Genomic DNA, 23,300 nt, shown 5'->3' with positions numbered 1-23,300 from the left:
TTAGAGAATACAAATTAAAACAATTCTGAGGTACTACCTCACACCTGTCAGGTTGGCTAATATGACAGAAAAGGAAAATGATAAATGTTACAGAAGATGTAAGAAAATTGAGACACTAATGCATTGTTGGTGGAGTTGTGAACTGATCCAACCATTCTGGAGTACAATTTGGAACCATGCACAAAGGGCAACCAAACTGTGCATACCCTTTAATCCATCAATACCACGACTACGTCTGTATCCCAAAGAGATCATAAAAAAGGGGAAAGGGCCTACATGTGCAAAAATATTTATAGCAGCCCTTTTTGTAGTGGCAACACATTGGAAATTGAGGGGATGTTCATTGTCAGTTGGTGAATAGCTGAACAAGCTGTGGTATGTGCATATAATGGAATACTGCTGTGCAATAAGAAATGATGAACAGACACCTTTAAGAAAAACCTGGAAAGACTTGTACTAGCTGATGAAAAGTAAAATGAGTAGAACCAGGAAAACACTGTACACAGTATCAGCAACGTTGTGGGATGACCAACTATAAATAACTCGGCTCTTCTCAGCAACACAATACAAAGGACTCATGAAGGAAAATAACTATCCATATGCAGATCAAGAACTGATGGACTCTGAATGCAGATTGAAGCGTGTTTTTTATTGCTTACTTTATTCTTCTTATAGCTTTTTTTCTTTTGATCTGTTTCTTTTGCAACTGTGACTAATATGGAAATATTTTTACATAATGGCACATGTATAAACTACATCAAACTACCTACCATTTTCAGAAGAGGGGAAGGGAGGTTAGGAGGACAATTTGAAACTCAAAATCTTGTAAAAATGAATGCTAAAATTTTCTTGACATCTAACTGGGAAAAAATACTATTTAAAAAATAAAAACACAATACAACACAATGTTAATTTGAAGTTTTCTAAGTGAATGTTGACCTTCAGGGATCCATTTCCATTTCAGTTTGACAGCACTGGTTTAGACTTAATAAAGTAATGGAGAAAATGTTAATAATACAGATGAAACTTAAAAGTGTGTCTGCTGTTTTGAGGGAACCAGTTGTTAAACATTTACCAGAACACCCCAGTAGCAAATGTCAGGGGCAGTTTTTGAACCTAGGTCTTCCTGACTCCATGCCCAGCCCTCTATCCAGTGTGAATGAATGATGAAGTCATTCAGCTAATTTTTATTAAGCACTTACTATGTACCAGGAACTGTGCTAAGCACTGAGGATACAAAGGAAGGGAAGAAAGAAGTAAAGGATGGAGGGAAGGACAGATGGACGGATAGATGTACATCCCAGCTTTCAAGGAGCTCACGTTCTATTGGGGCAGACAACACACAAACAACTATGTACAAAGAAGATATGGACAGGATAAATTGGAGATAACATCAGACTTAGTAGATAAACAAGGCACTGAAAAAGTATAATTTAACTGAAGTTCTGTGACTAGGCAGATGTTCTTTACAAAGGACAAAGTGAAGCCATGTTGAACAGTCTAATGTGTAACTATAACTTCATCCTTATTAAGAGTAAATTTTCACAGTGGGCTGAATTTTTGATACATTTAATTCAGGCATTTATTTTGATGGATGCTGCAAAGTTACAATTGTTAACTGGCTTCTTTAACATATTTACCCTTAGTAGTCGTCAGATGTTTCTAGACTGGAAAAAAATGGAACTATTTGGTTGCAGGAAAAAAATATAAATTATGTGCATTATTATATTAGCCTTACTCTTGTTCAATGATAGCAATGCTTAAATCTATATTGCTCGTAGTTTCAAACATGGTGGGAAAGACTTAAGGCAAGATTGTTTGTTATGTGGTACTCTCTATTTTTGTCTGATCTTTCTTTTTCTCTTTGCTTCAGGGCTCTCCAAGCAATACCATTGGTCGAACTCCTTCAAGACACACCAGTAGCAGGACCAGCCCCTTGACTTCACCTACCAATTGTTCCCATGGTGGTCTGTCGCCAAGGTAATATGATTTTCACTAAACTATCCCAATAACCATTGAACTTGCTGTTCAATTTTAGAGTTTGTTAGAGTAGAAAGAAAACTGAACTGGGAATCAGGCATCTTGGGTTCTAGACCTGGTAACCACCTCTCACTGTGTATACTTGAACAATTCTCTTCTTCTCTGGGCCCCACTTTGTTTATTTGTAAAATTAAGGGTGTTGTACTCTGAGCATTAAGGTCTCCAACTCTAACATTCTATGGAAATTTATAAATCAAGCTAAGAGCCTTGGATTTGTTCCATCATTTTTATGCAGAGATTAGTCATACTCCTACTTAGATTTTATGCTGTTTGAGGTTTTGTTTGTCAGCTTTTCACAGACTGTATAGGCCAAGCACAAGTCATTTATTTTCTGATCAAATTGCTGTTCCAAAGTCAACTGTTGAAATGTAAAGGATCTTTTTAAAAAGAAGACCTCTTCTTTAAAAAAAAAATACGAAATGTAAATTCAGGCCTGCTCTTGAAGCAAGAAGCTATTCATCAGAGCCATAATTTGAAGCCTGAGATAACTGGAATTGTTTATGTTTGCGTTTTATTACAAAGGAAACTATTTTGTTTGCTGTTTGTCAGCAATCTTTCAGTATCATGAAATACCAACCTTGACTTAAGTACCATATTAGCCTTATGAATTCAAAATCCTTGGATAACAAGAAAATAATATGTCCCTGTATCTTTGTAATATATTTTCTCTAGCAAGGAGAGAAGAGAGGTACCTTTAAGTAGCAGTTAGAGGACTAAACCAGGAGGTAGGAAGATCTGGGCTCATCTGCTTCCTTAGCCACATAATGAGCACTGTGACCCTAGCAAATCATTTCATCTCTCTGGGCTTCAGATTTCTCAGCTACAAAATGAGCCTACAGGACTTGATTACCTCTAAAGTGTCTTCTAACTTTAGATCTGTGATCCTGTTGTTATGGGCCCTATATACTTGTTTTATAGGGTCCTTTCCAAAATAAATTTGAGAAGGAAAATTGAAGAAACAATTTTCCCTGGGAGAGCTTATAATAATAATAATAATAATCAGCCAAGAAACAAATTATGATTAATTCAAGTATACTGATTTATGTGTGAAATCTGTTGCTGTACCAATAAGATCTTTTATGAAGCAACTTAAATATGAATTTGCTAGGGCTGCACATCCTGCATGGGTTTGCCAAGAACTGGTATCTCCACAAGAAATAGTCAAAAAAGCTGTATTTTGAGAGGAGAGATGAGAGAGCTTATTGTCAGTTTTGACTTTAAAAAATTTTTTTAAAAGAAGGCAGCCATTTTTCTTTCTGATTTGATACATTGTTCAATAGTGATGGCCTAAATTGTAATTTCGTTTTTAATTATTGAAATAGTAATATGCTTATAAAGCTGTTATTGTCACTCAGGTCTTTTTGGATCACTAGACTCTCCTATTAACATTCTGGACCAAAAATTTTATTTCACTCTCAAGTGATTCTGAAATCTTTTACACAGACTTTTTGCGGTGATTCTTTTAATCAGAAACATGCCCCTTAAATAGATTTAATTAAGTTAGAAGTTGTTTTCCCAAAACTCATTCTGCCTTTAAGTTAGTGACTTAAACTATTATAACCAAAACAAATGAAAGTGTCACAATTTGCCATAAGCATGACACAGGCTCAGCCAACACTTTCATATGCTAACATCTCTAAGATTTAACTCATCATCTTTCACAACAGAAACAGAACTGTTACTCACTATTCTTCTCAGTTAGAAAGTTATAAATACCTCTGTCTGAAAATGGCTTCTCAAACATTACACCTACAATTTGCCACCTCTTCGTAATCCAGTTTGCAGGTATTATCTAGGCTTCTTTGTTGCTTCTCTGATTCCTCCTCATGGCTACCCATTTTTTATTCCTTTTCATTATCTAGTAGTACTTTCTTCAGGTGTTCTACAATGAAATAAAAGAAACCTGGTAAATATTGTGGTAGAAGCTTGTCAGCCTTGGAATTCATAAGCTGGAAATTGCCTGTACACATTTTTTTTTCCTGTTAGCTAAATCTTGATGGTTCCAAAATAATATTACTTCATTTCATTTCTTTCAGTGTTTGGGGCAAAAGCCCAAGAAAGAGAATGATTAAAATACCAGTCTTCTGTAAATACTACCAAGAACAAATGTACTTTGTGAATGTTCTCACAAAGAAATTCCACTGATGACATCAAGTTTCCAGTCAGTGATAGATTAGCGACTAATGTCACACACACACACACACACACACACACACACACACACACACACATATCATGAAAGGGCTCTTTTTACAGCAAGTGAGAGATTGTAGTTTCTAAGTACTAAGGTTCATTTCCCATTCAAGATTCTGTGATTCCTAAAAAAAGGAGATGTGAGATATATGACTTCTAACCTTGATTTGCTTTCTCTCCTATGCATTTCATAATGCCAACATTATTTTAGTGATCTTTATTAAACATGTCATCTTTTATAATTTTTTAACTTTTATTCTAAGTAATGCATATTACTATTTACTTAGTAGATCTTTTAGAGTCAAAATAAAGTTAAACCTGTTACATTGGCCTAAATTTTCTAGTAGTTCAGAAATTCTGCCTTGTCTTTTCAATAACCAAGTTGAGGAGAGTTCTGAGATCATAATTAATAACTCTCACTTGCTGGGATTTTAGAATACCACTACTTGGATAGTTATTTCACCAAAAATTTTCTAACAATGATTCACATTTCACTATATCTAATATGATTTTATGATTCTATGAAATATAGGTTTTTAAGAGATCTCAGAAATCATCCAGGAATCCATTCTCTTGTCACCAAACTAGCTGGAAACATGAAAAAAGAGTGTGCATAAGCAGTACCCACTTTTCACTCTATCCTTTTGGGAGCCTTAAGGCATAGTGAGCTAAAACATTTCCTCCTGTTTTACTGTATAGCTTGCAGTTACTTCTTTACCACTAGATGGTGCTCCTACATTGTAAGATGAATCATTGCCTGAGTTTCCTGGGGCTGTTCACAGAAACAAAACGATTAAGGTATCCAGAGAGCTCAGTGAAATGTTACGTAGTAAAAGGTGGGACTTGCCTATAGATTTAGTCCTCTCTGCACACATGGATATTTGAGGCCTGTAATGCCTCAGAAATTATCCTTTTCTTTTTCTGAGTTTTGAATGAGTTCTAGGACAGTGAAAAATTTTTTCAGCAGATTTTCCTGCTGAGTAAGAATGTACTTAGAAACATCGGGAAAGAAACATTCCTTCATGGAATAAGATAGAAAAAAAAAGAACATCTTCAAATGTTTTCTTTCTATATGATGAATTTTTTAGGGAACATTCTTAGGAGAAAATAGTAATATGGACCTACACAATCCTTTATTTCACCTAATTTATTGCTCAGAACACAGGTAGATGAAACATAATCCACTGTATTGTTGATTTTTCTAAGGGAAAGTATACCTGGATAGTTGAAATAATGCAAGTACTTCTGTAATAGCTCTAAATGGACTGAGACGTACTGAACAACCTCCTCTACATCTTAAACTTTGGAGGAGTAGGAGGCTAATGGCTTTGATATATCATGGGCTCATTCTTTAGACTTATTGTTGGTTTAAAACAAAAGTTACCTAAATTTCCTTCAGTCTCTGCCTTCTTTTCTCAACACCCCCCATTCCAAACAGCAAAAGACTGACCATGGAACACAGGAAGTAAAGCTGAAGTAGAAATTGGACAGGTACCCTGAATCTGTTAGGGACCTACTGGTGAATGAGAGTCTTTCTTGACTCTCCAGGAAGCCAGACTGAGAAAATGCCAGAGAGTACATTGGAGCTCTTCTGTAGAATGAACCAATACTACACAGAATTTGATATAAATAATGTTGGACTATATGCAAGAGGAGTTGAATTATTCAAAATACTAAAACAACCTTATTACAGTATGTGTATGGCCTTTCTTACAGTTTCATGATCTAAGACCTGAGACAGATGCCTATTTATCTATGAACATATCCTAGGAGGAACACTGACCACTGTAGTATAAAAGAAATATAATACACGTATCTTTTCCCTAATTAAACTATTTTTATTATAGAATATTTGGAACAAAGATTCTTTTATTACTGTTTATCAAGTCCTTTGCTTCTGATAAGAATGTACTGGGAACATGTCTGACTATTTGATAATTATATTGATTTAGTCCTTTTTTAAAAGTTAATGTCCCATGTAATTTTGGTTGTACCCACAGACATGGTAAACTTTGCCTCCATACGTGATTTTCAACAAGATTAATAGCCAATTCCTCTTTTTTAAAAGTTTCTTTCCCAAGATCTATTATTTTAAAACAACTTTATCACTCATTCCTTTTAATTTATTTGTATATAAGTATTCTGCTAATTTCAGACTCTGTACTCAGAGATCCTTGGAAAAATTTCTTACTTTGACTAGTTCGCTAAGCCTGGATAGCATTTTAATACCTAAGTTGTTAAAGTGAAGAAATTTATAATTTCAAAGAGATAAGGACCATGAACAGCATTGCATGAAACATAACCTTACCAAGATGTTAAGAGAAGCTCTTAGAAGCTGTGACTCCTATATAGTCTTTTCCTTGCCCAGCTTTTAAGAAAGGACTCTTAGGTTTCTTGTACCTTGTTATTCCACTTTAGAAAACATAGAAACCATCATCTGTAATCATAATTAATAGCTGTACCATCAAACACAGAAAGAAGCATGAGCTCCTAGGAACAAAGGTGATTCCCTTCATATAAATTTGTGTACAGGTCTGCCCTTTTTGGTATGAGTATATTGTAAACTTCCCATGGCCCCTTTCTCACCTACCAGAGCACATTCAAAGGCAATGTGATATTAGTGGTTAGGGCACTGGACTTGGAGTCAGGGAGACCTGGTTCAAATCTCACTTCAAATACTAATTCTGTGATGCTGAGCAGATCAGTTAACTTTGCTGTGCCTTCGTTTCCTCGTCTGTAAAATGAGGATATTGGCTTTGATGGCCTCTAGGGTTCCTTCTAAATCTCTGATTCTGTGATTTCTCATTAATCATCAGAAAAGACAACCCAGGATTACTCCCAGATTCAGCTCTCATTGAATTTGTATCTTACGGATGAACATTTGTCTGCACTCCTAGAGACTCTGTGTACTCCATCAATTTCGTTTCCAGTTTTGAGTTGTTTAGGGCTAAGAAACTGTGTTTTTGTTTTTCCCTAATTCCTCCATAGCTAACCAAGGGTTAGTTTCATAGGACCATAAGATTATAGTATTACTCATGCATTTTCATAGAAGATCCAAAGCTGAGAATCTGTGGAATAGGCCTGATTTGACCCCAGATTCTCACCATCTCAAAAGTCAACTTCTGTTATACTTGGGTGCTAGTGTGTAGACTTCTGTTTTATAAGATTTACAGGAAACCCACCTATTTTTAACAAGTGCAAATTAAATCCTCTTCATATTTTTTTTTGCTTCTTCCTTAAAGTAATTGATGAGTTGTTTATAAATTTTAATATTTATTTAACAATTTCTCAGGTGTCTAATTGGGATCTCTCATAATACACAAAAACAAATACGAGAGATATATACCCATGGGTGGGATGGGAAAGAATAATGTTTGTTTCAGGGATGGACTGAAAAGGGGAATTTGTGTTTGATCTCTTTATGGTATTATAAGATACTCCATGAAGTAGCCTGTCTAATTTTGTTTTTATTAATTTTTATATAACTTTATCCAGGAAGCACGAAACTTGAAACCACTCAGATTATAGTTTCTTTTCCCCCTCCCTTTCCTATCCCTGTTCTGTTTCTCTGTTTTTTCTCTCTGATTTTCCTCTTTTGACCACTGCAGTCGGTTCTGGGGTTGGAGTGCCGATGGGCTGTCGAAGCACCCACCTCCCCTTTCTCAGCCTAACTCCATCCCCACAGCTCCTTCCCACAAGACTTTCAGGCGCTCTTACTCTCCCAGGTAACAAGCTACCTGTTAAACTTGTCTGTGGTGTCACAATATTATTGCATTTCTAAAGTCAGCTTATTTCTCTCTATGAAAGTTGATCAAGCGCTTCAAAGGGGGCCCCTGCCTCCACACCTGATGGCTGGAGTAGAAAAGGTGTGTGGAGAGCCAGCACTGTTATCAGTGAAATGCCTTGCCATTTTGTTAGCTGAAAATCTTGAAGCCATTTTTTACTCTTGCATTTGCACACGTTATCCAAAATACCCTAACAAGGACTAGCCCTGAAAGTACTCAAGCTTGTTGACTGACAGAAGATTTAGAGGGAGAGGGAAAATGTGTCATGTTGCCTTAGTTCTTTTTCTATAGGTACAGGAATTTACCCCCTCAAAAATTAATATGATATTGTCCTTTAGAAATTAAACATAAGCGTCATTACTTCTCTTTGACCTATGCAGAGACACCAGTAATAATTAACTAATGATTATATGGATTATCATTTCATAATATGCCAGTCTTCCCCATCACATTAGAGTGATAGTTTCTACAAGTATAAGGAAAATCCAAGAGCAATTTATAATTCATTGAATTGTACCAGAGATGTATTGTCTCCCGGTGTAAAAAACTGCCTCAGTAGACCCATGCGCTTGTTGCAAAATTGATACCATGTACACTATTTGGAATTTTCCTTTGTTGCGAGTAAAGAAATGTGGGCCAGAAATGTACTGTAGTACATAGCAGCAGAATACATGAAGCATCACAAGATTCTTTTATTTTGACAGAGTCTGATAGAGACATGCAGAATTGAGAATCCATTTACAGGCATCCCTTAATCATATCCAGAGAGAGGAGTAGTAACTTAATGATTCAAAATTCCTACAGGTAATCCAACCAACCATCATTTAGTCAGTGTTTGATTTTGAAATGCGCCTTAGGCAGTTGCACCATCTTGATTATCCACAAAATGGACAGACCCTACAGTACTCAAGTATCAGCTATGTGTGTTATGTGTGTGTGTGTGAGCCTGTGTACAAACACAGACAACACATGTACTTTAATAGAACTTGTCTTTTGGAGTACCTGACAAAATTTCAAAGTAATTTAAATTTTACAAACAACCTCATTAGCACTGGATCTGGGATCTAACCTAAATTTAAATACCTACTTTGCTACTTAGTAGACTGTGTGACCGTAGGCAAATAATTTCTTCTCCTCTAAGCCTTAGTTTCCTTATCTGATTGAACTTAGAGGGCCTCTGCAGCCCTTTCAAGCTCTAACTCCTATGATCCTGTGTCTAAGTATAGCAATGTCAAAAATTAGGATAAATGGGGTAACCAGACCCGGTTGTTCTGTTTGCAAACATTTTGTCTCTGTACTCCTTTAAGGTCAAAATACTGCCTCTGAATTTTAAAATTTGATTTCCCACTTGCTAATACTATTTTCATAGAATGTGTTCTATTTATTAGAATAGCCTTAGTGGGAGCATTTCAAATTGTGACTGGCTTGACATTTTATCTTATCATTGTCTTTATCCATGAAGCAGGGGAAACTGGTAGTTTGTGCCCCATGCTACCACTTTCAGAGTCTGGACTCCCAGAGGTCATCCTTTTCTTTTGCTCCCAACTCTCCACACTCAAAATTTTGTGAAAATGGGGCACTATGTCTTTGTGTATGCATAGTCTTGATGCTCAATTTACTTGATGAGCATTCACTCAGTAAGCCTAATTCAGTATTAAATGTAATATCTATGTATTTTTATTTGTAAAGATGCTTACCCCTAGTCTGGCCACTTGTAAGTAATAATTCTTGCAATACCCATATCATAAGGTTGTTTTGAGGAAAGCACTTGGTAAACTGTAAGTTTTTTACAAAAATAGATTAATATGAAGCACATATTCTGAATTAAATGAAATGGTAATAAATCATTATTCCCATTATGCAAATATTAACCTGTGGGGTTGTATGAAACCCCAGAATCAGACTGAAATTGAATAGTCCAAAAGATACAGGGGATGGTAGAGTGGGACACATATCTATTTTAACTCGGTATGGGCAACTGGATGGTATAGTAGACTTAAAGTCAGAAAGACATGAGTTCACATCCTTCCTCAGACACTAAATAGCCATGTGACTTTGGGCAAGTCACTTTACCTCTCTGTACTTCAAAATTTCCCCATCCCCAAAAGAAAGAGATTGGATTCTATGGCCTCTAAGGTCCTTTCCAGCTCTAAGTTGATGATCTTCAGTTGTCCTTCCTGACCCTTATTTAACATTGCAAAGGCCCACTGCATAACATCATCAATATGGTAATATTATAATTTATGTAATTTCATGGACCATTTAAAAGTTAGACAAGCAAATGAAGAGCCAAGCCAAGAAATATAGAAATAGCAATTAAAGCACATTGCCTGCTGACAGTGATAAGTAAACCTTTAAAAATTTGTTAACTTGTATTAAAAAAAAAAACCCTCATATCACTGGTATCTAAGAATCTTAAAGTTACTGCAAGCATGGGTTTTATTTAAACATTACTGCCATAAAATTTTCTTTATTGTGTGCAGAATGCTCTAAATTAAAATTCTTAATTGGTTAATCAAAAATAAGAACAAGAAATCCCCAAACAGCAGAATTACTTCAGTAGGTTTTTCTGTTTTAGAAACTCTGATGCCAATTGTAGTATGCTCTGTGCAATCTGAAATGGACATTTCAAAAAAATTCAATTGTCCAAAGGCTTAGTGTATTTTTTGAAGCAACATGTGAAAAATAATATTGTGACATCCTTTTAAAGCTGAATATCTCTACAACCTCCTCTTGTTCATCCTGTCACTGTTTTATGCATGGGCCACTATATTATTTTTGGTTGTTGTGATTAGCAGTCTTTTAAGGCATTTTTTTTCCCATCTTGTGTATATTTTTTTTATCATCTTTTTACATAAACACAAATGTACTGGCCAGATGTATAAATGCTTTTCTTCACATATAAGTAAAGTGAGCCGTTTTTAGAAGAAGAAAAAAACCACTATGCTTTTCTCCTACACATCTTCTGAAAACCTCTGTCTTTCAAATTGCTACATAGCAAGATAACCTTGTGAACTTGAAAGGTGCTGAAATCTTGAACTTCATTCAGGTTCTGGTTCTACCTCCTGTCCGTGCATGCATCAGATTTCAGCTGCAAACGTGTTTAAGTACACATGTTTCTTTTTGTTTGATGTCACAGCCAACCTTTTGACTAAATATCTAAGTTGGCAGATGTTTTTGTGAGCTTTCCTGACAGTTCATCCTGTGTTTTCTTCTTCTCCATGGAAGAAAAATGATTAATAACTGCTCTGACCACAGGACATTTAGATTTTTTCACCAACTGTACTGCCACCATTTTTGTGATCTTAGGTAAATTACTCTGCCACCTCTGAATGTGTACCCTCATCTCTGAATAAGAACCAGATTCTCTCAAAATCTTATCTATAAACAGGTACACTTGGAATCCTGGCAATACTTAGTGAGTGGAGCTTATCCATATTCTGCCTTGGTACTCTAAAAAAAATAGCAAAATCCTTTCAGAGTTATGTAGATCATTTACCTTTCAGGGACTGGACAGAGTTGACTGTGATCTTTAAGGAATCTGATTTTTCCTAAAACATTGCAACACAGATACATTATTTTTTCACTTGATCATTTTCTTACCATACATTTCAAATGGCCTTTGCAAAATTCAGGTATAGCTTTGCTCTGATCTTTAATAACATTAACATTTACTGGCATATAATCAAGTATATTGTAGGCATACCCTGACCTCTTCCATGCATATCAGATGATCTTTTTGCAAGTTTTTAATGCTCAAGAGGCTGGCATCTGTTCCTTTTTCATTGTTTTCCTAAAATTCATGAAGTTTAATTCCTGGAGTATTCCTAATGTCTTCCAGAGCACACTTGGTGGCTCGGTTTTGTTTTGTTTTTTCCTAGTTGATCCATCTATCCATTAGGTTTGATATTCTGTGTTAGGAAAATGATTCTTCCTTTGAAATTCTCTTGGAATCTTTTGTCTTCTTTTCATAAATTGTTAGGCCATTAGGCCATACTTTGAGAAGACCAAATGCCCTACATTTCCTTTTCTCTGTCTTTTGTAGTTTGGTTCAAAAAAAAAAAAAGTCTGAAAAGAAAGCAGTTGGTGTGTAAGAATTTATTTATGTTTTGAAGTACTTTGAGGAGTCCAAGAAGATTTAAAACTTTGAGTTAATTTGCCCTGCTTTGATGCCACTTGCTTGTATTTTTTGTTTGTTGGGGAAGGTGGGGTTAGACTAATCAAGTCTCTCAGATTTCCTTCTAGTTCTTTTCTGTAGCATCTTTGCCTGGAAGCTTTACCCATTGTGCATCTACATCTCTTTTAAGGCTGCAAACTAACCCTAAAACCTTTCAGAATAGCCTGAAAGTTCTCAGTTAAGTTCAGGTAGGTAGCATAAGAATTAAGTTTCTTGATTGTTAGGATAGATCTGACTATGAGTCACCAAACTTTAAATTCTATGATTTTCTGCCACTAGGAAAAATAACTTTTCACTTTTTCTAACCCAGTCTTATTGTTTTCTATATTACTACTATGTAATTTATGAGAAACTAGCTTTATTTTGAGATGGCCATTCTTCTTGATTTATGTTTGTACATTTGAGACCAGTAACACCAAAAAAGTTTTTTTCACCTTTTGAGGTATGAAAGCAAACTTTTCACTTTCATTAACTCTGTACATTAAGTCACCAGTTGTCACTATTTTGAGTTCTTGCATTCATACAGTTATTGATGTTTCTCACTGATTATTAGAGTACTCATGTTTATGGGTTCAAATTTTTTACTGAGAGGACATTTTCTGAGAGAAAAAAAAAAGTAGCTTCCAATAGTGGGGTCTTTAAAAAGATAATCTACCAAGAGACTCTATTTCATTGCAAGTCATTCTTAGAAACAAAATTCTAAATGTGTACCCCACTCTGTAAATTGATGGCACTACCAATTCAAAGTCAAATCTTAATGCCCATGCCCCATTTAAAAATCTGTCATGCCTTTTATCTTTAGCATGCTGGACTATGACACAGAGAACTTGAACTCAGATGAAATCTACAGCTCTCTTCGGGGAGTAACAGAAGCCATAGAAAAGTTTAGTTTCCGGAGCCAGGAAGATCTGAATGAGCCTATTAAGCGGGATGGCAAAAAAGACTGTGATATTGTAAGTATTCCCAGTTTATTATTTCAAAAGATCTATCCATCTGTATTTTTGAGTAAAGACTGCTATCCTCAACACTTTTATACTATCCCGTTCTAGATAGTTGGAGTACTTTTCCTTAAAGGATCTCAGTTCAACACATTTTTCAAAGCCATATGAAATAAGCAGTCATCCTTAACTACCACCTTGATGAGGAATTGCTGAATACAGAATTTCATTTATTCATTGATTCATTCATGCGTTTGTTTCCCCACAGTGACAGTAAAGAATGTAGTTCAAGATTGGGAGAGTGGTAGGTTTGGAATCAGAGAACCCTGGTTCAGATCCCAGGTCTGCCACCTGTGTCACCTTGGTCAAGACACTTGACTTCTCTTGGCCTCAGTTCCTTTACCTGAAGATGGTTGGACTAGGTGATCTCTCAGGTCATATCCAGTTCTAAACCTGTGATGCTGTGAATTTATTCAATCTGCAAGTTTCAGCCACTAGTTCAGTGTATCTTTCTGATAGTGTTCTGTCACTCAAACATAGAAAATACTAATTTCCTCCATGTATCCTACCATATTGTAACACAGAATTCCATAATGTATATTTCAGTAGTGACCAGTCTCGTTGGCAAAGGCTATCTGTAGTTCTTTCAAAACCATTTTTTTTTTCAACAAAGAGAAATTATTATTCACCATGAGTAGAGTCAATTTCATATGCATATAGATAAGTGTATATTTTAATAGAAACACTTTTTGGTCCTATTGTTATATTTTAATTAGATATTAAAATAGATAAAAAGCTTATCATCCACTTTTTCATCAATACTGATAAATTCAAGTTCTTCTCCTTGGGCCCCTATAGTCAAAGTCTTAATGAGCAGTCTTGGGCCTTCTCTATTTCCTTAAGAAAAACCAAGGAAAGAAAAAGAAATCTTAAAATTTTATTGATTGGAGGGGATGGGGTGCTATCTCCTAATTGTTTCAGGTTTCACGAGATGGTGGAATAGCTTCGCCTGCCACTGATCTGCGTGGAGGAAGTGATGTGGTAGAAGGAGGAAGGACAGCTCTTGATAACAAAACCTCACTCCTCAACACCCAGCCTCCACGAGCCTTCACAGGACCCCGAGCTCGAGACTACAATCCCTATCCTTACTCAGATACAATCAACACCTATGACAAGACAGCTCTGAAAGAAGCTGTATTTGATGATGACATGGATCAACTTCGTGATGGTTAGTTTCCTTCTTGAATTTCATCCCATTCTCATCAAACAGCTTTTCTTTGCTTTATGTTCTATGAACCAAGCTCTGGGTATGCTGATCAAATAGAGGTTTCACATTCTGGGGAGAATTTTAGCTTTTATGCTCTGAATTCATCTTTTCATTCCTTTATATGACACTTGAACTTTCTCAGTTTAGCAAGCAACTGGGAATAGCATTCCTAAAACACTATTTACTAACCTACCCTACTATGGTATTAGAACAGTGTTTTAATGAGGGTGTTTTCTTTCTTCCATTTATAAGGCCCTTGTATAGTATGACTTCTACCTTACGTACTTTTACAAATAGTATTTGATAGAAGCCTCATTTTATCTTATGTCAAATGTCCATCAGAGCTCAAGACATTAGTATACTGTTCTGTGGCAATATTCCTGCATGAAACCTTATTGTTTATTCCTTCATCTGATGGTTGATTAGGTCATTGAGGGAGTTTGATGTGTTGACAATGCCTTGAATGTAGTGGATGCTCAATGAATGTTAGCTGAGTTAGGGTTTTTGACTGTTGACAGTGATGAACACACAACCGTATTTAACTATTTTCTACCCAAAGCTTTTTTTTTTTTTTTGTGACAGAAGTCTTTAAGTCTAAGACCATCACCCCCCTCAAAAAAACAGTTAAATCAGTGAACTGTTTAATAAACTTTAGGATCAGTATTTTGAGGAAACTGGTCTTGTGATTTCATTGGCATTGGGAACTTCTAGGAAAGAAATTCACTCTACAAATGTAATCAACACCTGCTCTGCCACTTAGAGTCTGAGAGGTACTGTGTCCATTGGAAGAGAGTTGGCCTCAGAGTCAGAAAAATCTGGGTTCAAATCCCACCTGATTACATATTAGCTTTGTGACCCCAAACTAGTCACTTAACCTATTATTTCCCTAGACAATTCTCTAATGCAATTTATACTATAAAATGGGAAGGCTTCTTTTCAGTTATTATTTAGAGGATAGGTCAAACCTCTCTTATTGCCATAGGTAACTTTCAGTGTATACTTTGATATATTTTTGTTAAGCTTTACATCATTGTTATTGTGATAATAATAGCTAACACTTAAGGTTTGCAAAATGGTTTACATATATTATCTCATTTGATTATTAAGAAAGCCTTTTGTGGGGAGAAGAGATGGACTATGACCTGTTTATCTGCTGAATGATTTGGTATATATCATTAGCCAAAAGGTCACCCTACATATAGCCACTTTCCTTTGGTCAGTATTATGATTATTTTTTTTGTCAATACAGAACTTGATTAATGAATCAAGACCACTCAAAATGGCTGCCTTCATTGGTTACATCTGATTGTTCAGGCCATCAGGCATGAAGTTTTTCCTTTGGAATAAGCCCTATCTCAGTTTTGTTCCACAAGTTATTCTTGAAAAGAAGGGTGAGATGCTAGGAAAGAAAAAGTACAGGTGATTTACTTTTTTAAAATTTCTGTACACAGCTATACTCCAATGACAGGAGTTAAAGAAATATGCCTATGGAGCTAGCTGCCCCTCGTATTTAATTTTTCATCTGAAACCTACTTGTAATTCACTCATAGAACAGGGCTCTCTGGTGAACCATCGTATTTATTCATACTAAACTTTCAGTGTTTTGGTCTCTGATAAGTTCCCTATCTTCATGAGAACAGTAGTGCTCAGTAAGTAAGCTAAAAGTTGACATTGTTCCCAAATTCCAACTCCTCCCATTTAACCTTTCAGAGTAAAGTTCCTGTGTGACTTATCAGAGTTGTGGCTGTGTGGGAGGAAAAGTGGTTATTTAAATATTAATTTGCTACCTCCAGGCCTTTTCCCCACAACTGGAAGGAATAATACAGTTTCCAATATTAACCTCAAGGTTACTCCAGTTTTACTAGAACCTAGAACACTCATTCAGTTATGGTCAGATTTATTCCTGAGGAAAATTGGTGTTAGGGAAACACGAAGGTGATAAGTGTTTATTTCCTCGACTTTGTGATGAATTTTAGAGATGTTACAGAATGAGCTTGTGGATCTTGGTGAGTGACTCAAAGCCACTCAAGATGGCAGCCCACATCAGTTACCTCCATTTGTTCAGACCTCAAATAGGCCAGGGCAGCAGGCAGAATATTCTCTGGTTGGATTTTTCTCTGTAGAATAACCCCTTTTTGTTTTCGATTTCTCTCCCACAGTACCCATTGACCATTCTGATTTGGTAGCTGATCTCCTGAAAGAATTATCAAATCACAACGAACGGGTGGAAGAAAGGAAAGGAGCCTTATTAGAATTACTCAAGATCACTCGAGAAGATAACCTAGGAGTTTGGGAAGAACACTTCAAAACAATTTTGCTCTTGCTGCTAGAAACACTTGGAGATAAAGATGTGAGAAATTTTACTTTGGACTTTAATTTTCATTTTTTGGTCTCTTTTTCTTTGGATTTGGCTTAAGTTATTTTTGTGCTTCCTGTACACTTTTAGTTTTTTGATAGAAACCTTTAATAATGAATGTTGATGTCAGGACAAAATTAAACCTACTCCTATGCTTCATTATAGCAAATTTTTGCTCTAAGAAGTTGTAGGGTGATACTTTTACTTTATGAGACCTGTGTCGTAAAGAGATTGGTTCCACAATACAGTACATAGCAGATGAAAATTTGACTTAGCATGCAGTTATATCATAAAATGGGGTGGCTTCTTTTAAACTCTGTGTACATAGGATAGATCAAATTCAGGTCAATTTTATTTCCTTTTAGTTTTATGTCAACATTTTATTTTTGTATGACAGAAGACACATGGACAGTATATGATATATTTTATTTAAAACAGACCATACTGAGAGCTGCTTTTCATCATATGCCCTCATTCTTATGCCCAAGTATGTTAATGTAATTTGTGTTATTTTTTTAAATTCCTTTGTCAGTTTGATTGCTACAAATTATAGAAATTTAAAAATTAAGCAATCAGTTTGACTTAGGATACCAGCTTCCTCCATATTATGAAATTGGCCCCATTTTTGAGATGTAAATGAATATTGAAAGTTATCTGAATTCCATCCCAAAAGTTAAAAAATCTACCCCAAGTAGAGTTTGTATAGATTCTAAGAATTAAAAATGAAAGAAAAGGGAAGGGGCAAGACAAGGAAAATTCCTAGAAAATTAAATATAAAAGTAAGATATAAAAATTTAGAATAACTGATATTACAAGGTATAGGAATGACAGTTGATTGTAGAGTTGGTTTTATGTCATTATGACTACAATAACATTTGAGTATGTAGTAATCAAATACTCAGAAATGTTCATTGATTCTGCTTCATTAGGTTGATTTAGAGGGATATAGAGATAGAAAGATGATAAAAGATATGTGCAAACTTTTCTTTAGTCAAAATACCATCTACTGTGGCCATTAGATTTAGGATGCTTTTTTTAGTCAAAGATAAAATGACATCATGTGGAGGATAAATAAATGTTGTGTTAGTGTGTGAATTGTACAGATGAATGGCAAAGAATCAGGATGTACCTTTTAGATACTGTTTAGTGTAAACTCCATCCTCTTTTTCTGAGATTAAGAGTCCTGTTTAGAATGGCTACCATCCAGAATTGGAGGACAGGAGTAAACTGAAGGAGCTTTACAAGTCTTTCCACCAATGACCTCATCATTTACAGGGTCAGAAAGTAAGATTAGGCTCTGACTATATTTCTTGAGTCTAGAAGCATTTCAAGGGGAATAACTTAATGCAAAATGACAAATAACTTATTTTTGTTTGTTTTAAGGCAAAATATAGTGCCCTCCTCCATAAAATCGAAGATATTCCAGGAGATGAACGACGTGAAAGCTTGTTCCTCATCTGCTCTGTTTCTTTTATTGATTATACATACAAGCACATTTTATAAACGTTAAGTTTTTACTGCCTCTTCTCTTGAATGAGTCAAACCTCAGTGGAAGTGGAAGCAATGGGGGGGGGGTGTTATTTAATAAAGCTTTGTGTGCCAGTCATAGTTAACACCTCTCCCTCCATCTTGCACCTTAGCATTCGATACGGGCATTGGCATTGCGAGTGTTACGGGAAATTCTGAGAAACCAACCAGCAAGATTTAAAAACTATGCTGAACTGACAATCATGAAAACACTGGAGGCACATAAAGATTCCCACAAAGAGGTAAGCAGGCTGTGCGCGGCCCCAGGATTGAAGGTAAATCTCCATGGACCACGCAGGTGTCAAATGAAATCCTGAAAGTGACTGAATATGAGGTGAGAGGGAGGGAGAAGAAACTAAAACATGAATTTTAAAATTTAAATTTAAAACATCCTGGCAAGATTCTTTCTGAAATCAACTCTTCTTTTAATACAGGGCAGAAATCCTATTAACTGGAAAGGTTCCATGGCTAATCTAAAAGAAACTTTAGGGGTATTGACTTTGATCCCAAATCTCTGGAACTGTACAGTATGAGGTACTAACCACCTCATTTTCTACAGCAGGCATCCTTATATTTATATTGGTGGGCTGTCACAGGGAAGTGAGGGGACCAAGCTTTTCACTTGGCGTCCTTCTATAAGCAACTCCCTTTCAACAGAAAATGGCCATGAGTCGCTGAGAGGGGGCAGCTTGCTCTGACCAGTCATTTTCTAACCTGAAGACATCACTACAGGTGTGTCTTCTCCTTGTAGCTGATGAATACTTTATGCTAACAAGTGTTTGTGCAAGATTTAGGAAGAAGGGGGTGTGCCTGTGTCTGTGTGTCTGTGCATGCACACATACAGATATAAAAAAAATATATATATATATACACACACACACATATATATGTACACACACACGTATATTTGTATATTGTGCACTGGGTGGGGAGGGTGCGTGGGTGTGTGTGTATATAAGATCACAGATTTAGAGCTGAAAGGGACCCAACATTTACTCCAACCTTTGAACTTTAAAGATGAGAAAACAGAGGCTTGGAGAATAAAAGTGCCTTGCCCAGGGTTACATAGGTAGTCACTGGCAGAACCAGAATTCAAACTCAGGTCTTTAGAATGCACCTTCAGTGCTCTTTTCACAGTGCCCAAGTCTTCTTGTTTCTAAGTCCAACACTATCCACTATGACAAATTTCATCTGAGTTTTGCAAATAGAAATTGCTATAGAAAATGAAATCCTAATTTTCTAGATTTTTTTCAGTAACCTTAACAAGTTAAAATTACATGCTTGGGTGTGATCCTAGAACAGAGAAGCCAATTACTCCATTAAGTCTTGTTTTTTTATTTTATTTCCTCAAACTGGTAAATAGTATACTATAGTTAGGAGAAGGATTAATTTGACTTTGATTGAAGCAGCATAGCTACAAGAAAAATCTGGATTTGGAAAAATATCTCATTGCAGTTATTACTTGCTAGAAAATAGATCAGTGATCAGACCATGGAATCACCAATAAGATTATCTTGAGGTCAAGTACCATGTAATTTTCTACACCTAATATATAGTACAGTGCTGGGAACATAGTAGGTGTTAAGTAGAGGTTGTTTCAGAAGTCTTAGTGTAGTTTAAAGATATTTTTAAAATACTAAAATTAATATGTTAAAAACATTTTTCACTTTTTTTTTATTTTATGTTTTAGGTTGGAGTATAAAGATTTATACAATCTTTGTCTTCCAGTTATCTTTCTTGATTGTGTGATGTTAGTGCTTAAGTTTTTATATCACTTTTTTACTTGTTCATTCAGTACTCTTGATTTCAGAAATTTCTAGATTCATTTCACACTTAGACAAGAAAAAAATTTGTCTTCTTTGTTTCAATGCTAACTGCAAAGTTGTGTTCAGTACCTAATGAATACTCCTGTGACTGATGTTTTTTGGTTATTTTATGTGTGAATTTGTGGATGAGACTCAGCCTTTGGCAAGAGAGTGAGAGAGATAAAATGGGAATCTGGGCATGTTAGAAAGAAAAAAGATCTTCACTTAGAGTTTCTGTATAACTTGCTTTGTGAAACCGAAGTAATTGAGTAAAGCATTTTGAAATGTAATCCTTTTGAACTTGAGAGTTTGTTATGATAAAGTGGTTACAAGATAATGGCAGAAGGTAAAGGTAAGAATAAGATCTCTGTAACTATATCTAGTCCAAGATCTGATATCAGGTGTATTCTAAAGGAAATATTAATCAGTTTTTATTGCATAGGCATAATATGCTGGGCACTAAATAGAACATAATATTAAGTTTCCCTTCTCTATTAAAATAAACATTCTTTGAGAGGCAATGTGGACAAGGACCTGGAAAGTCAAATATGAGAATTATATTAAAATTTTGGTAAGCATAAGCATGGGCATTATATGAAAATTTATTAGTGTATACAACAAAACTGTCTCACTGACCTATTCATTTGTTTTAAAATTTAAAAAAATTTAATACCAGACTTCAACAGCATTACTTCAATTTTCTATAGTCATATGAAAAATGTTCTAAATCACTATTGAATACCGAAATACAAATTAAAACAACTCTGAGGTACCACCTCACACCTATCAGATTGGCTAATGTGACAGAAAAGAAAAATGATAAATGTTGGAGATGATGTGGGAAAATTGGGACACTAATGCACTATTGGTGGAGTTGTGAACTGATCCCAACCATTTTAGAAAGTAATTTGGAACTATACCCAAAGGGCTATAAAACTGTGCATACCCTTTGATCCAGCAATACCACTACTAGGTCTGTATCCCAAAGAGTTCATAAAAAAGGAAAAAGAACTTACATGTACAAAAATATTTGTAGCAGCCCTTTTTGTGGTGGCAGAGAATTGGAAATTGAGAGAATGTCCATCAATTGGGGAATGGCTGAACAAGTTGTGATATAGGTATGTAATGGAATATTATTGTTCTATAAGAAATGATGAGCAGGCAGATTTCAGAAAAACTTACATGAACTGATGCTGAGTGAAGTAAGCAGAACTAGGAGAGCATTTCACACAGTAACAGCAACATTGGTTGAGGATCAACTATGATAGACTTAGCTCTTCTCAGCAATACAATGATCCAAGACAATTCCAAAAGACTCATGTTGGAGAATGCTCTCCACATCCAGAGAAAGAGCTATAGTGTCTGAATGCAGATCGAAGCATACTATTTTCTCTCTCTCTCTTTTTTTTTTTTTATGGTTTTCCCTTTTGTTCTGTTTCTTTTTTCACTACATGACTAATGTGGAAATATGTTTACATGATTGCATATGTATAACCTATATCAGACTGCTTGTCATCTTGGGGTTGGGGGATGGGAAGGAGGGAGAAAAAAATTGAAACTCAAAATCTTATATTTACCCCCAAATAAAAAGAACTTTGCCTCATATTTCACTGAAAAAAATTGAGACCATCCACTGAGAGCTTCCTCTTTTCCTCTCCTCATCTCATATCATCTGTATGCTTCCTGCCACTGTCTCTGCCTTCACTCCATCTCACATAATGAAGTGGCTCCTTCTCCTTGCCAATCCATGTTGCCATCCCACCTTCTCTAGGAGATTGCCCTCTTTATCATCCCCATTTCCTCACTTATCTTCAGTCTCTCCCTGTTTAATTCTTAGCTAATGGCCTCAATTTTTTCAGTGAAATGTGAGGCAAAGTTCTTAGCTGAGAGGCTGGGGGAGAATATGGTAAGGGAGATATTAGGTGTGTTGAAAAGGTTTTGAAGAACTTGCTTTGATGATTGGGATATGAGTTAATTAAGGAGGTATAAAAAGATTGTCTTACTGCAGTGATGACCTACTTGAAATTATGTAACATAAATTTGTAATACACTTATTAGTATGGTTTCATGGATTTCTCCGGCTTTGTTTGGCAGCAAGCCATTAGATGGTGATAGTAATCTGTAGCTAAGGTTTGGAGTTCAAGGTCAGTGATAAGGTAATGGAGAAAAGGATTCAAGAGAAGCAGACATTGTAGAGTTGAATTGGTTTACTTTTCAGGTCAAGATGGAAAAGGGAGTATGAGTGTAGGCATTTCAGGCGTTATGACCTGGGAAAAAACTAAGGGGTCAAGCGATTGGAAGTCAAGATTAGGAAGAACAGGGTTTGGGGTTGCAAGAAAGGAGACATAGAATAGCAACAGATTGTAATAGTTCATAAACTGATGCATTTGTCAGTAATGGAAAGATTAAGAGTATGACTGTAACTGAGGTGGTGTGAAGAAGTGGTCATGGTAAATGAGCAAGTTCAGGAACTGGGAGGTAAGGCTGCTTGAGGGACTATCAGTATGAGAGGTACTTTTTTCCTTCATTTTTTGTGTTTTTTGGTGAGGCAGTCAGGGTTAAGCAACTTACCCAGAGTCACATAGCTAGTGTCTGTGTCAAGAGTCTGAGATAGGATTTGAACTCAGGTCCTCCTGACTCCAAGGCCAGAGCTCTATCCACTGCACCACCTAGCTACCCCTGGGACTATCAGTATGTATGGTGAAGTTCCATAGTATGAAGGCAGGAGTTGGGCCATAAAATTGGGCACAAAAGTGTGAACTAGGCACCAAACTCATCGAGGAGAAAAGGAGAATGTCCTGTAAATTGATAGAAAATAGCTACCAAAATTTTGATTGGGCAGTAGATATGGTTTGAGTGAACTTCAAAGAAGGAAAGATTACTGAGTAATATTGATAGAGAGGCTGGAAGTGAAAATGGGGAACAAGAAGTACTCCAGTTCCCCATCTTGATCAGTAAATGGAGGGTGGGAGGTGGGGAGTGATTGACAATTTCAACCCGTGCTAGAAAGGGTGATCAGGAAGGTTCAGATGTGAAGGAGTCCATGTCTCGAAGCTGGAAGGTGAAAAGAAGTGGGAAAGGAAAAGATTGACCTGTGTATCCAGAGAGCCCAGTGGAAAGGGCGAGGAGCTCTGGAGTGCAATGTTGGGGGGCTGAGTTGGAGGGGATGGGGATTTCCTGACTATGTTATGCCCATGTAAAAGGAAATGTCG

At 36.0% G+C, this 23,300-nt stretch overlaps 1 protein-coding gene across 7 annotated transcripts in view; it reads left to right on the top strand.

Annotated features, from left to right (window-relative positions):
* Positions 1 to 23,300, top strand: part of CLASP1 (cytoplasmic linker associated protein 1) — a 349,545-nt gene that overhangs the window by 305,232 nt on the left and 21,013 nt on the right. For all 7 annotated transcript variants that reach the window (XM_027854750.1, XM_027854751.1, XM_027854749.1 and 4 more), the window contains 5 exons: positions 1,874 to 1,980; positions 12,998 to 13,148; positions 14,115 to 14,361; positions 16,560 to 16,750; positions 18,397 to 18,525. In XM_027854750.1, coding sequence (XP_027710551.1) covers positions 1,874 to 1,980; positions 12,998 to 13,148; positions 14,115 to 14,361; positions 16,560 to 16,750; positions 18,397 to 18,525 — 825 coding nt within the window. The remainder of the gene's footprint in view (positions 1 to 1,873; positions 1,981 to 12,997; positions 13,149 to 14,114; positions 14,362 to 16,559; positions 16,751 to 18,396; positions 18,526 to 23,300) is intronic.

This window comes from Vombatus ursinus, unplaced genomic scaffold, assembly GCF_900497805.2.
Source record: "Vombatus ursinus unplaced genomic scaffold, bare-nosed wombat genome assembly UNPS02010548.1, whole genome shotgun sequence".
Lineage (NCBI taxonomy): Eukaryota > Metazoa > Chordata > Mammalia > Diprotodontia > Vombatidae > Vombatus > Vombatus ursinus.
The sequence above is the reverse complement of the archived record's forward strand: the minus strand, read 5'-3'. Positions and strand labels throughout refer to the sequence as shown.